At 43.0% G+C, this 14,574-nt stretch overlaps 1 protein-coding gene across 1 annotated transcript; it reads right to left on the reverse strand.

Moving 5' to 3' along the window:
* Positions 1-4,322: 4,322 nt before the first annotated feature.
* HRH1 (histamine receptor H1) lies at positions 4,323-8,921 on the reverse strand. Its single transcript, XM_043551514.1, has one exon. It carries the CDS (start codon positions 8,648-8,650, stop codon positions 7,208-7,210), a length of 1,443 nt encoding a protein of 480 aa, XP_043407449.1. The 5' UTR covers positions 8,651-8,921; the 3' UTR covers positions 4,323-7,207.
* Between the last annotated feature and the right edge of the window lie 5,653 nt (positions 8,922-14,574).

Here is a 14,574-nt window from a genome sequence, read left to right on the forward strand (position 1 = left end):
CAGAGATTTTCTTCATTGTACTAAGTTTAATTCCTTTAGAATCACACATTCATGAGTTTTTGTTTCATCATTGTTACTTTTATTAAAATGTATTTTTTTGTCGGAAGTGAAAGAACACAACTCTAGCTTTTTTAATATTTCCCTTATGGCATCAGGGAGTATAAATGTGATGGATCACCTTTAAAGATCCAGGAAGTTTAATAGAAACTCACTTGTTTATACATGTGCATCTGTTAAAGGATTACAGTTTCTGTGTATATCAACACTACTTCAGAACAATGGTGCCTGCTGCAATCGAAACCTGTTAAAGAACAGACCAATTACCAATAACTTGCTGATTAACTATTAGTGAGTTTGGTGCTTAAGAAATGTGCCAGACTGCAGTATTGGAGGCAGACACCCTGGCCAAGACCCTCAAAGGTGTTTAGACACCTAACTCCCAATGATTTCAGTGGAAGGTAGAAGCCTAAATACCTTAGAGGATCTAGGCCCCTTTGATTATTCCACACAGTTGGTATGACATACTTAGTGACAAATGCAAGCTTTCTCCAAATTGCACTGTGAATGTGTTCAAGAGTGATAGTTTCTACACATGAGAAGGTTGTTTAGTCTCCATGACATCTAGATGTTGGGGCAACTCAATGTTGTTCAATGGAATTCATTTTGCAGTGCAAGAAGTCTCCTGCAAGATAGGGCCAATGTTAATTTTAAGGTCACCAAACTAAACCCCATACAGGTGGTAATGAGGTTTGGTTGCTGGTGATCTGGTCAATACCTAAATCAATGTCCAAGTGGTGAAAAGTCTCACACTCCATTACTAACTAGTATTGCCAGCTTCAAGAGGTTGAAAACCATGGGTTAGAACACAAAAAAATCATGATTGGCCTAAAACTTATGAGCTTAAAAAAGACTCAGTTGCTTTTGCCAACTTTCTGACTTTTTTGAACTTCCTCTTCCTGCCCATGGTGTGTGCACGTGACAAGTATAGGATGAATTTTCAACCTATAACACATACAAAATGTGAACACATGAATATATATGCACCAGTTCCACTGTGCACCTGACGCCTGCCCTCACCCCTCCCACTGCCCAGAGACCTCTCTGCTCCCCTCTGGCAGACTCCTATAGCCCCTCCCATGCCCCACTCCAACTCAGTCCCAGCAGGCTCATTTAGATCCCCTGGGTGGCTCCTGCAGTCTGCCCCCTCCCCATCCCACCTTGCGTTCAGCCATGCCAGGTGGTGCGGCTGGGAGCCAGAGGAGTGGAGCAGGCTAGAGCCAGGTCGCTCCACTTACCACGCGGTGAGTGCAGGGTCGGGCCTGGCTGCAATCTTCAAGGGAGTGGGGGCAGGGCTGGGGCGGAGCAGGGGTGGGGAAGGGGCAGGGCTGGGGCAGAGCAGGGGCGGGAGCCTGGGGAAAAGCCAGAACAGGGGCTAGAGCAGCACGCAGGTGTGCAGGGCACTCCGAAATTTGGTGCACCAAATTTCCGGGTGCCCTATGCAGCTGCGTGCTTTGCATATGGGTAAAGATGGCCCTCTCTAGCCACGGACAGGGAAACAGCACGCAGCTCAGGAAAAATTCCCTCGGCCATCAGCATTTTCTCATGAGAGCCCCTAAAAGAGGGGCCAGAATCATGACACTTGCAGTAACAGTGTGAGTATTGGTGACATTGTAATCCCCTAACCCAGCCACACACAGCGGAAGTAGCAGCCTCCTTTTCTACAAAGATGGTTAACTTTTTTCATGGCAGTATTTCCTAAACTTTTTAATAGGAAAAATAAATGCAAACAAGCCGCTGGGATCCAATTGCTTTTTGGACCTCTGCATTTCAGTACTATAATGGGATGTACAATGTACTCCAGGGGGCTCTTTTTTTCTAACTAGCCAATAGATGTCACTGCTGCTACAGAAGAAATCCCACAGATATAATTTTCTGACAGCTGGGAGGCAAGTGAGTGTTCCTACTCCCCTCATAACAAAGTGACACACTCAGAGCTAAAGTCACCCTTCCTGGGGCCTGGCTTATTAACAAAGACTCTTTCAAAATAATAGTACAGGACACCTCAGCTAAAACCTTCTTCTCAGGCGTGGCTGCCAATTACTTTACACCAGGCTTTACTGTCTTCCCCTCAGACTATCCCCGTCCCAAACCCTAGTTTTCTCTGCCTAAGGCCTACTCTCACCTCCCTTGCATCCAGAGTCAGCTGTATAGATGTGTCAACAGACACTCTATCCCACTAGCACAGTGAGGTGTTACTCAGCTAAATCAAAGGGAGTTTAAAATGGACAGTTTCATACTTTTCTATTGCACTCTGATCCATTATGTACCAGGCAGTATAAAAGCCAGGGTGATGATGGCAACTGGCCCCTGTCTCATTGTTTTGCTACCATTCAATAAGATTATGAATGAGATTTATGCAGGAAAAATGTCCAGATGCTAAAATACAGTTAACAAATATACTTTTATTTGCTAAGGTTGTTTACATATTCCTAATTCATAAAAGGTATATCCTCTATTCTGGACATCATTTTGGAACCTTAATTTTCAGTTATTTTACTATGATGTCTGGTTTATAGATTCAAAAGAAGGGACCACTATGACCATGTATAATGACAGGTTTCAGAGTAGCAGCCGTGTTAGTCTGTATCTGTAAAAAGAAAAGGAGTATTTGTGTGAAACACCCATTGTTTCATGTTTCTGTGTATATAAATCTCCCCACTGTATTTTCTACTGCATGCAGCCGATGAAGTGAGCTGTAGCTCACAAAAGCTTATGCTCAAATAAATTTGTTAGTCTCTAAGGTGCCACAAGTCCTCCTTTTCTTTTTACGACCATGTAGTTTGATCTTCTGCAGAACACAGTGATTCCTATAGTGGAAGAAATTATTCTTCATCACTGCATAAGAGAACAGTATCAAGCACAATAAATTAGTTCTTAACCTTTAGGCAGGACCCTTCTAAATCCCCCTCCAGTCTATCCCTTTAGCAATATGGGAAGGGTATAATGCTCACAACCTCCTGACATTTGTTTGTGGAGGACTGAGAATCCCTGAACTAGAGCATATCTTTTAGAGCAGGAGTGAGCAAACTTTTTGGGCCGAGGGCCACATCTGGGTGGGGAAATTGTATGCAGATCTGTGGTAGAGGGTTTGGGTGCAGGAGGGGGTGCAGGGTGTGGGAGGGGGTGTGGTGTGCAGGAACGGGATCAGGGCAGAGGAGGGGTGGCTGCGTATGAAGGGGCTCAGGGCAGGGGGCTGGGGTGCAGGCGGGGTGCGGCAGGGGGCTCAGGGCAGGGGGTTGGGGAGCAGGAGCGGTGTGAGGTGCAGGCAGGGGACTCAGGGCAGGGAGTTGGGGAGCAGCAGCGGTGTGAGGTGCAGGCAGGGGACTCAGGGCAGGGAGTTGGGGAGCAGCAGCGGTGCGAGGTGCAGGCAGGGGGCTCAGGGCAGGGAGTTGGGGAGCAGGAGTGGTGCGAGGTGCAGGCAGGAGGCTCAGGGCAGGGAGCTGGGGTGCAGGAGGGGTGCAGGGTGCGGCACAGGGCAGGGGTGCAGCAGGGGGCTCAGGGCAGGGAGTTGGGGTACAGGAGGTGTGCGGGGTGTGGCAGGGGGCTCAGGGCAGGGAGTTGGGGAGCGGGGTGCAGGAGGGGTTTGGGCTCTGGCCTGGCGCCACTTACCTAAGGCGCTCTGGGGTGGCAGCGGCGTGCACCGGGGCCAGGGCTGGGTCCCTGTATGCCTGCCCTGGCCCCACGCTGCGATGCAAAGCAGCCAGAACCATGTCCCTGCGCGGCCCCTGGGGAAGGGAGGGGCACAGGGCTCTGCGTGTTGCCCTTGCCACGCCTCCAGGTACCTCCCCCGAAGCTCCCATTGGCCGTGGTTCCCTGTTCCCGGCCAATGGGAGCTGCGGGGGGCGGTGCCTGGAGGCCAGGGCAACACACGGAGCCCTCTGCACGCCCCCGGGCCTCAGGGATGTGGTGCCGGCTGCTTCTGAGAGTGGCGCAGGAGGTAGTTTGCCCACCCATGTCTTAGAGAGACGTCCAGTATCAACTGAAAGGCTCCAAGTGGTGGTGAATTTACTACATGCCCCGGTAAGCTGTTCCAATGGTTAAAAAGTTGTTTTCACTGTTAAAAAGCTGGTTTCAGAGTAACAGCCGTGTTGGTCTGTATTCGCAAAAAGAAAAGGAGGACTTGTGGCATCTTAGAGACTAACCAATTTATTTGAGCATAAGCTTTCGTGACCTACAGCTGTTGAAGTGAGCTGTAGGTCACGAAAGCTTATGCTCAAATAAATTGGTTAGTCTCTAAGGTGCCACAAGTCCTCCTTTTCTTTTTGTTAAAAAGCTGTCATTTCCAAATTGAATTTTTCTGCCTACAACTTCTGTCTGTGTATCTTGTTAAGACTTTGCTAGATTACAGAGCTCCCTAATATCAGATATCTTCTCTGTGTGTAGATATTTAGAGAGCACAATCAAGTCACCTCTTACACTCCTCTTTGATAAGTTCAATCTATTTAGCTTGTCTTTCATTGGAAGGTTTGGTTTTCTGGACCTCAAGCCAGCCATTTAGTAAAGTACACATTTAATGGATCTTCATTTAATACTGAGTTCTTTAAATACATCTGAGAGTGTTAAGGATCTTAAGGCAGATAAGGTAACTGACGGAGGATGATAATACCGTGCATTTACATTGCACCTTTCATCTCAGGATTTCAAAACACTCTGCACTCATTACTTAAGTCACACATTACCCCTGTGAGCTAGGTAAGTCTTAACACTCATTTTGCATGAAGAGAGTGAGGCACAGAGGTCCTGAGTTGTGCAAGGTCACTTAGTAAGTCTGTGGCCATGCAGGAAATACTACCAAGGAGCCCTTACTCCCAGCTACCCTCTAACCATTAAGCTACAATCTTCCCCTTGTACTGTAATACAGGCTAATTGAGCACTGTCAAATGCACCTGCCTCCTGTTTGTCAATCAGGAAACAGTAACAGCTCTCTGTGGCAGGCAAACGTGCCAGGATAGTAGTGGGGAGGACAGCCACTTTTTAAACTTTACACTGAATTTTGGAGATAGCTCTGAAAATGAGGCCATTCATCTTCCTGACTGCAGGGTATGCATAAATATTTCATCTCCACACACCCACCTTTCCGGTATGTCTACACATTGGCTGGGGGCATGAGTCCCAGCTCCAGTAGACAGATGCGTGCTAACTCTGCTCGAGCTAGCACACTAAAAATATCACTTTGGCTGCAGTGACTTGGTCTAGCTGCCCAAGTACATACTGAGGGGGTTAGGCGAGTTTGTACTTGGGCAGCTAGCCCAAGCCACTGCCCGTGCTGCTGCAGCCACGCTGCTAGTTTTAGCACGCTCGCATGAGCAGAGGTAGCGTGGGTCTGTCTGCTTGTGCTGGGAAGCACCTTCCCAGCTGCTGCACTGACAACAGTGACTACACCTGTTAAAGTAGTCTGGTCACTGTATTTCTTATAGAAGTGGATAGTATAATAGCAGAGGGTCAAGAGCCATCTCAGTACACGTGGAAATAGCCACCCTGAAGGGATGGACAATACATGAGATTCTCTTTGCAAAGATTCTTTCAAATATTCCCGTCAGGGGAGGATGTGCCCTCATCATAGTGTGATGTGATAGTCACATAAAATGTGTCCAGAAATGCTCCCCACCCTCCGTATGACCCAATTTTGGTGTAATTGTTCTGGTACACTTCAAGCCTGGCTGTAAGCGGGCCTTTCACTTATGCCACCACATACACATTCTCTAAGGCAGTGGTTCTCAAACTTTTTTCATTTGCGGATCCCTAAAATTTTTTGAATGGAGGTGCATACCCCTTTGAAAATCTTAGACACAATCTGCAGACCTCCACGGACCACAGGTTGAAAACTACTGCTCTAAGGAACTATATTTTATTGTCTTCCTCTGACCTTTAATTAATACATATTTAGAAATCTATATCTAAATGCACTCACTGGGGCAGAGTTCATTCCTATTGTGTGGAAGGGTATGTCTGGTTCTGGGGATTATTGGTACACTGTAGCTATAGGGGGCAAAGGAGTCTGCCAATGCACAGGCAAGTGTCAGATTGTTAGTGTCACCTCTGACTGCAAGCCTCTCCAGTCCTTCCAAATCAAGCTGTTTGTTTTCTTGGCACAAGTGTTCCATTCATAGCTTAGTTCAGGAAATGTGTACTAGCCATTACAGTGTGGCTTGTAAGATGCAATTAAACTTAAATGACGGGAAAGGAAAATGTACTCTAATTATTCACTTTCCCACCTTGAAAAGATCAGTTGCTTTATGCAGCTTTGTGTGAAGAGTTCACCTAATGTAGTGCAGCATATTTGCACCAGCTTTAGGGGAACTTGCTAGGGCTATGTCCTAGTTGTAGGAAGGACGAAAAAGTATATTATCCTCCATCTACTTTACAGTGCAAGTTTAGAAACAATTGTATTCTCAAACCCACCATACTCTAGTTACTTTTGCTAGAAGAGAAGTCTTTATAAATATGGTAAAAATATTTAGCATATAGAAAAAATACTGATATCTTTTCTAATAAAATGAACAATGCTGCTGGAAATCAACACAAACACAATATCAAAGGTTTCTATAGTACATGACAATGCAACTTGGTATCTCTAAAAGTGCATGATTCTGGGGGAATTTATAAATAAATAGGGTACATTTTCAAACAGTTCAAGTGTCATACTTTGACTACATGAAATACCATATCTTGTAGGAGATCAGTGCCTTTAACAAGCAGCATGTTCCCAGGTTAACGTAAAAAAAAGTAAGTTACAGAAGACATTAGAGTGAACATATAAACTGAAGTCTTTTTTTCTTTCCATATCTAATTAGCTCATAACCACTGAAGATTTCTGTCTCTCTCTCCAGTTATGTTCCACATAATGGAAAGAGGAAGTCTTACTCACTGTAAAATATGTACATTAGCATAGCAGTCCTGAGACTGAGCCCTGAGTTTTCAGGAATCCTGGTCAAAACCAGTTCCCCTTTAAATACTTTGAACTTTAAAGCTCTTATTTGTCATGTAAATACGTGTTTCCTGTTTTCACATGCTAGTTCTACAGATTACATTTTTAAAGCCTTTCTACCTCATTCATAATTTCCCTTGAAACTGGAAAGTTTTTTTCTTTGAAAAATCATGGACTCACTTTTTTTTCCACCCCAAATAAAAACAGCCTGATGTGGTATTATGAGTGAATATGAAGGATCTTTTTGAACGTGTTCTTGAAGTTCTCATTACAGAGGGGATAGATGAATGGATTTAAAGTGGAGTTCACATAACCAAGCCAAATAGTGAACATATGGAAACTGTGGTTGCAACAGCTTTGACAATAGGCTATTACCATAAACAGCACAAAATAGGGAATCCAGCACAGCATAAAGGCTGCCATTATGCAACCCAGCTGCTTGGCTGCTTTCCTCTCCCTGTTCACATGCACCCCTTGCATAGACTGGGTGCGCAGTCTCAGCCAGGTGCTCTTCAGGTAACTGAGGCCTGCAAAGTCTTTGTTAGTCTTTTCCTCAGCCCTAGAAGTTGCTGGGATCGGGGTGGGATCGGAATCATTTTTACAGGAGGCCCCGTCCATGAAAGTGTGCTCATCTGATGTGTCACTTAACTCTGGAGCCTGTGAGCAAGGCCCCTTCTTGACAGACACATACTTCAGTCCCACTTTATCTGATCCTGGCTGAGTCTGGGCAATGGCAAGGGGAAAACAGCTCAGTTTTACTACCTTGCTGTCACCTTCTGTAATGCGAGCCTTTGGGGGTTTGTCAAAGCTGCTGTGTTGAAGCTTCGCCCCCATATCTTTGGGCTGAGGGAAGTAGAGATTTTCATTGCAGCAAGGGTCTACGGAGCTTCCTTTCAAAAGACCTGTGTTTATACCTTTATTTGGCTTTTTGTGGAGAATGTTTTGCTTTTCCTGCACCTTATCATGATGTATACTTTTGTTTTCTGAGAAAGACCGAAACGATCCATTGATGAGCTCTCGGTGCTGATAGTGTTTCCGGACAGCCTTGTATATTTTTGCATAGAACCATAACATCAGTAAAGATGGGATATAGAAGTTGACAATGGCCGTCAACACTTTAAACCAGGTGACTTTTGAGAACTCTGTTTCACAGGTCCATTCTTTCACTTGCCATCTCCCATCATTGGCAAAAGCATGCCAGCCTAGAATTGGGATGATCCACAGAAAAGAAACCAGCCAAGCTCCAGAAATCATTACCAATGCTCGAGTTTTGGTCCGGTACTTGAGATACTTGAGCGGATGCTGAACTGAACGGTAACGATCTATGCACAATATAAAAAGGCTGAAGATGGAGGCTGTGGAGGCTACATAATCCATTGAGAGCCAGAACAGACAGGCTGGTCTCCCCAGTACCCATCTGCCATTCAGTAGGTACATAATGTTCAGCGGCATAACAGCTGCACCAACTATAAGGTCTGCGACTGATAGGCTGACAATATACAGGTTCCCAACTGTATGCAGCTTTCTTTCTGTTTTCACTGCATATAGGACCAAAATATTCATGATGACTGTGATCAGTGAGATGCTGCCCAGGCCCAGACCTAGCGGGATTGAGTGAACCTCTGTTAAGTTCTTTGTTGTATCTTTACTGATCTCACACATCTTTTGCTCAAGGTCACAGAGCAGAAATCAGGGCAGATGTCAGGATCCTGGCAATTCACTCTTGTTTACAAGCCTGGTTGAGTTTATAGTGTGTTGCTTTCTGGTTCTTTTGGTGACTCTGTAAGAGAAAAAAAATAGCATCATAGAAACGTAAGACTATAAGGGACTTAAGAGGACATCTAGTCCATCTTCCTGCCCCTCTCCCCCACTGACGTAGGACCAACTAAACCTAGACCATCCCTGACAGATGTTTATCTAACCTGCTCTTCAAAACCTCCAGTGACAGGGATTCCACAACCTCCCTTGGTTCAATAATTGCAATAAAATAAAAATAATACTGCACACTTTAGCGTAATATCTTCCCTTTGACAGGGCTTTTCAAATATTAATCAATTTTAACTAAGGCTTGGAAAGGTCAAGTGAGTTGTATGAGGAATATATATATGGCCTTAATGATGTTGACAACTTTAGCTGGGATTCTATAGGTCTGAAGAATATTCCACAATGTATGTCTATGCAGCCTATCAGATAACTTTGAAAATCATTGAAACTGATGATGGGGTGGGGGAGCTGAGGGGGAGGCTACCATTCTATACATCCTCTGATGATTATCTTCAGTTTAAATATCTGATCTACACCAGGATCTCTTGTACCTGAATCCAGCTTGTTCTTCTCTAATCTTTACATCCACTGCCTCTTTCATCCTGTGTGATATCATGCTTCAGAAGGCTTTCCCTACAACACAGAGTAGTGTAACTCCTTGAGGAATTCCACCATGATTTCAACAATTTCCATCCCACCATCAACCTCAGCCTGGACCAGTCCACACAAGAGATCCACTTCCTGGACACTACAGTGCTAATAAGCGATGGTCACATAAACACCACCCTATACCGGAAACCTACTGACCACTGTACTTACCTACATGCCTCCAGCTTTCATCCAGACCACACCACATGATCCATTGTCTACAGCGAAGCTCTAAGATACAACCGCATTTACTGCAACCCCTCAGACAGAGACAAACACCTACAAGATCTCTACCAAGCGTTCTTACAACTACAGTACCCACCTGCTGAAGTCAAGAAACAGATTGACAGAGCCAGAAGAATACCCAGAAGTCACCTACTACAGGACAGGCCCAACAAAGAAAGTAACAGAACGCCCCTAGCCGTCATCTTCAACCCCCGACTAAAACCTCTCCAGCGCATCATCAAAGATCTACAACCTATCCTGAAAAATGATCCCTCACTCTCACAGATCTTGGGAGACAGACCAGTCCTCACTTACAGACAGCCCCCCAACCTGAAGCAAATACTCACCAGCAACCACACACCACACAACAAAAACACTAACCCAGGAACCTATCCTTACAACAAAGCCAGATGCCAATTCTGTCCACATATCTATTCAAGGGACACCATCATAGGACCTAATCACATCAGCCACATCATAAGAGGCTCGTTCACCTGCACATCTACCAATGTGATATATGCCATCATGTGCCAGCAATGCCCCTCTGCCATGTACATTGGCCAAACAGGACAGTCTCTTTGCAAAAGAATAAATGGACACAAATCAGACGTCAAGAATTATAACATTCAAAAACCAGTCGGAGAACACTTCAACCTCCCTGGACACTCAATTACAAACCTAAAAGTCGCAATTATTCAACAAAAAACTTCAAAAACAGACTCCAATGAGAAACCGCAGAACTGGAATTAATCTGCAAACTGGACATCATTACATTAGGCTTGAATAAAGACTGGGAGTGGATGAGTCATTACACTAACTAACTAAAAACTATTTCCCCATGCTAATTTCCCCCCTACTGTTACTCACGCTTTCTTGTCAACTGGTTGAAATGGGTCATCCCAATTATCACTACAAAAGTTTTTTTTCCTCCTGCTGATAATAGCCCACCCTAATTGATTGGTCTCCTTAGAGCTGGTATGGCAACCCCCATTTTTTTATGTTCTCTCTCTCTCTCTCTCTAATCTTCCTACTGTATTTTCCATCTGATGAAGTGGGCTTTAGCCCATGAAAGCTTATGCTCAAATAAATTTGTTAGTCTCTAAGGTGCCACAAATACTCCTTGTTCTTTCTGTTGATACAGACTAACACAGCTACCACTCTGAATCCTCTCTCGTTGTTACAGTCAGTGAGCTCACCCTTTTTGGACATTCTGACAATGATTCCATGTTTCCACTGGTCATGAAAGGTCTCTTTTTCTCAGATTTCATTCAACAGTTCTGTCAGTTTTGTTAGGGTGGTTATACCAACTGCTTTTAACAATTATGCTGTGATTTGATCATCTCCTGCTGCTTTGTTTTTCAGTTTCTTGATTACAGCCTGTATTAGTTATCAGCATCACTACATCACTAAGGCCATGTATAGAAATGCAGAGTGCTCGGTAAGGGTGAATAATCAGACAACAGAGTAGTTCAAAGTGGGTACTTGTGTGAAATAGGGCTCCATTCTAGCTCTGGTGCTGTTTGGCATTACCATAGATTGGTTAATGACAAAGTGTATTAGCAACACACACACTGGTATAACATGGGTAGATGGAAAATGCCTTGAAGATCTAGCCTCTGCTGATGATATTGCACTATTAAGCAACACCCCAGAAAAGCTACAATCAAAGACAGATAATCTGGCAACAGCAGGCCAAGATGGGCTCATAATCAGTTATGCTGAAACAAATATCCTCAAAACCCAGATGTCAAGTAGCAACATTACATTAGAAGGCTAAAACATCAAGAAAGTAGAATATTTTAAGTACTTGTGCAGCACCTTGTTAGCCAATGGAGACCTCGTAGGAAGTGACATCAAGAATAGGAGAGGCATCCGCAGCATTCACTAAACCCAATAACGTATGGAAATCAAAGATATACAGCACAAGAACAGAGTTATCTCGTTATTTACTATCAGGTTCCTCATAATTCTGATCCTGACATCTGGGGAAGAAACTTTCAGTCCATCCAGATTTCCAATTGTATATATTTTATTTAATTAACTGATTGAAAAACAAAGTAAAATAAGGTGCCTATAAATAACAAAATGAAAGTGGATGGATATCAGATCATCCATTAATCTAATTATTGGGCTGATCTGTGTCAAATAAACCAATAATTCTTCATAAGCTTTATCTGATAGTTGAATAAGACTGCTGCCCTCCCAAATTATCACCCCCAAAATAATAAGGCATTACCAATCACAATGCCAATTCATAATTTATGTTCTAGCCAAATGGCTGGTACTGGGAGGGTTAAATCACTCCTAAGAACGAAGCCACAGATGAGACTGCATCTGAGGCCATTTAAGGCATCCAGTCAAAATTATAGGTGGTTACATAATAGCTAATCTCTTCCTCCTCAACACAGGTTACATGAAAGGTTCCAAGTCGAGATAACACAATTTACTAAATTTTAAAATTCAAATTAAAAATTCTGGTGAAAACAAGATTTCTCAGGATTAATAAATCCCAACGCATAAAATATGCATATGATATCTTATATAGGCTTTGGCAAAACTGAATTTTGTAAAAAAATTTGATGATAATATAAATGTTTGTTTTTAAGCATTTTTTATTTTTACCAATTTTAAATTTTCACAGTTGTGGGAAATTGGGAGGCGTCAGACAATAATTTTCTGATAGTAGGTGCTGGGATTCAAAAGTTAAAGCTTTAACTGTTAAAATACAAATCCTCAACATTACTTGTCAAACTATACAAAGTAAATATCTTTCAATCAAACTCTAATAAGTGCTCGACCAGCATTTTTGCTTACTTTGCGTATCTGAAATTTTAGTGATCATTCATGGAAATATTTTTTTCATCAGTTTGTGTATGGTAAAATCTGTTTACTGACATTTACCGATTAAAAATCTAATCTTTCCAAGCTAGTGTTATAGAAAGTGAGATTATTTAACCTAGGGTTGTTTTAGGTGTTTGAAAAGTTATCCTACAGGAACTGTTCTCAAATAATTTCCTTTATTTGCACACCTACTAGATGCCTGTTGGAGTTAAAAAAACAACAGTGCAAGAATGAGGTATAGGTGTCCTTCTGCTAATAAAAGCTGAAAAAAGAAGACAAACCCCAAAAGCTTGTTATATCCATTTAGCTTAACTCAGTAAGAAACTGATTTAAGCTATTTGGATATAAACCAGGTTTAAATGAACTCAAGAGTATTTCATAGCAAGATTTTGCACCAGTTTAACTAAATCAGTTTTTAAAACCTCTTTTTAGTTAAATCAGTTCAAACTTGTGTGTAGACAAGGCCTGAGCAGCTGAGGGGAGGCAGCACTGGATACACGCTATAACCTGCTTGCTCTCAGTGTCTGAGAAACTGCTTGTGATGGTTTGCCTTGAATAGGGAATTATTCTTATTTGTCTAGTACTTTTAGCAGGTGAGCCACAGAATCTTAGTTTTTCTTCCTTAGAGCTGAATTAGGCATTTTAGTGCCCTGGGTGAGCAAGCATATTTGTGCCCCCTACTGTTTTTTTAAAATTATATGAGTTAGGATATAATAGAGTAATGATAATGCATTTATTTTTGTGTATCGGTACAGTACGTAGACAAAGAAGCTACTATATAATTCTTTTAGTTGCCACATTAATTTGCACACAGTCCTTTAACATCTCCATAATATCTTCGTATATATCCTTTAAGTAAACGCACTGATAGGTATTGGGGAAAAAAACATGGACTGAAAATAATCGTAACATAAATATGGATACTGCAATGGCTGAATAGCAAGAAACATTCAGAAAGACAAAATTGCATTTCTGTTTTATAAAAAAATGATACAGGTGGTTTTCCATCACCTCACAGGAGCCTGTGACTAGAATAAGCAGCCGCCTCTCTCAATCACACATCTGAGAATAAGAGGGACCCAAAAGTAAACAAAAAATGAATTTACCACGGAGGTGGATTATCTAGCAATTGAATTACCAACATAGCATCTGACTCTGTATAAGCAGAAGCCACCCTGTCTTTGGCCTTTATATAAGGGAGACAGCCATTTGGGCGGGGGAGGTTATAAGATTTCTGTTTTTTACCTTTTACATTGTGATTTTATTTTTCTAAGAGGAGTATTGATTATTGTTTGCTTCCTGGTACAATATTATGGTTGGCTTATACCTGATCATTTCTCCTGTTGAATCCTGCCAAGTAAATTGTGATTATGCCCCTTTAAAGGTGAAGGATTACAGCAGCATAGCTTATTTGTATAAGGGTAGTGTGGGAAGTATCATTCCGTTGGGGAAGCTATGTTGTGACAGCTGACAAGAGGCCTAAGTGTGGAGACAGAAGAAAGTAAATGGCTGTGGTGATTGTGAAATCAGGTTATACTGTGTTTCAGTGTGTGACAATGCCAATGCCATGGTTATAGCGGCTAGGTGGACATAACACTGAGGTGATAGTGCTGGTCTCGTGGAGAAGGGTGTCAGGAACAGACTGGCTGGGCCACAGCCCAGAATGCTACAAACACAGGTCACAGTGGATATGTTTCTTTGCTAGTGCATAGCTCACCAGCAGCCCCACTCTAGATCTCCACCCAAGACAGATTCCACTGTTGGTCTCTTCCTCTGTACACGAAATGGCTGTTTTTTTATCTGTCTGGGCACAGCTGAAAAAGAAAAGCCAGGGTGTGTTGAGCATCCTGGCCCAGTCTGCCCTGAAGGTGTCAATTCCCTGGTGTGTGAGTGCACCAGTTAATGGAACATTATACCAGTGGATCAGAGGGAGGCTCCTTATTCTGTTCTCTGTAATAACAACTGAATCAGGCTGGGGAAGCAACAAGTAAGGGCAGGTCACAGTAACAGGAAAACACAGCTCAAGGACGGAGCAGGGCATGAGTGTTGACTAAAGGCATGTTTTATTTGTGCAATGTTTACTTTCTCTTTCGAGGGTTGCTTCCCCT

Source organism: Chelonia mydas, chromosome 7, assembly GCF_015237465.2.
Source record: "Chelonia mydas isolate rCheMyd1 chromosome 7, rCheMyd1.pri.v2, whole genome shotgun sequence".
Taxonomy (NCBI): domain Eukaryota; kingdom Metazoa; phylum Chordata; order Testudines; family Cheloniidae; genus Chelonia; species Chelonia mydas.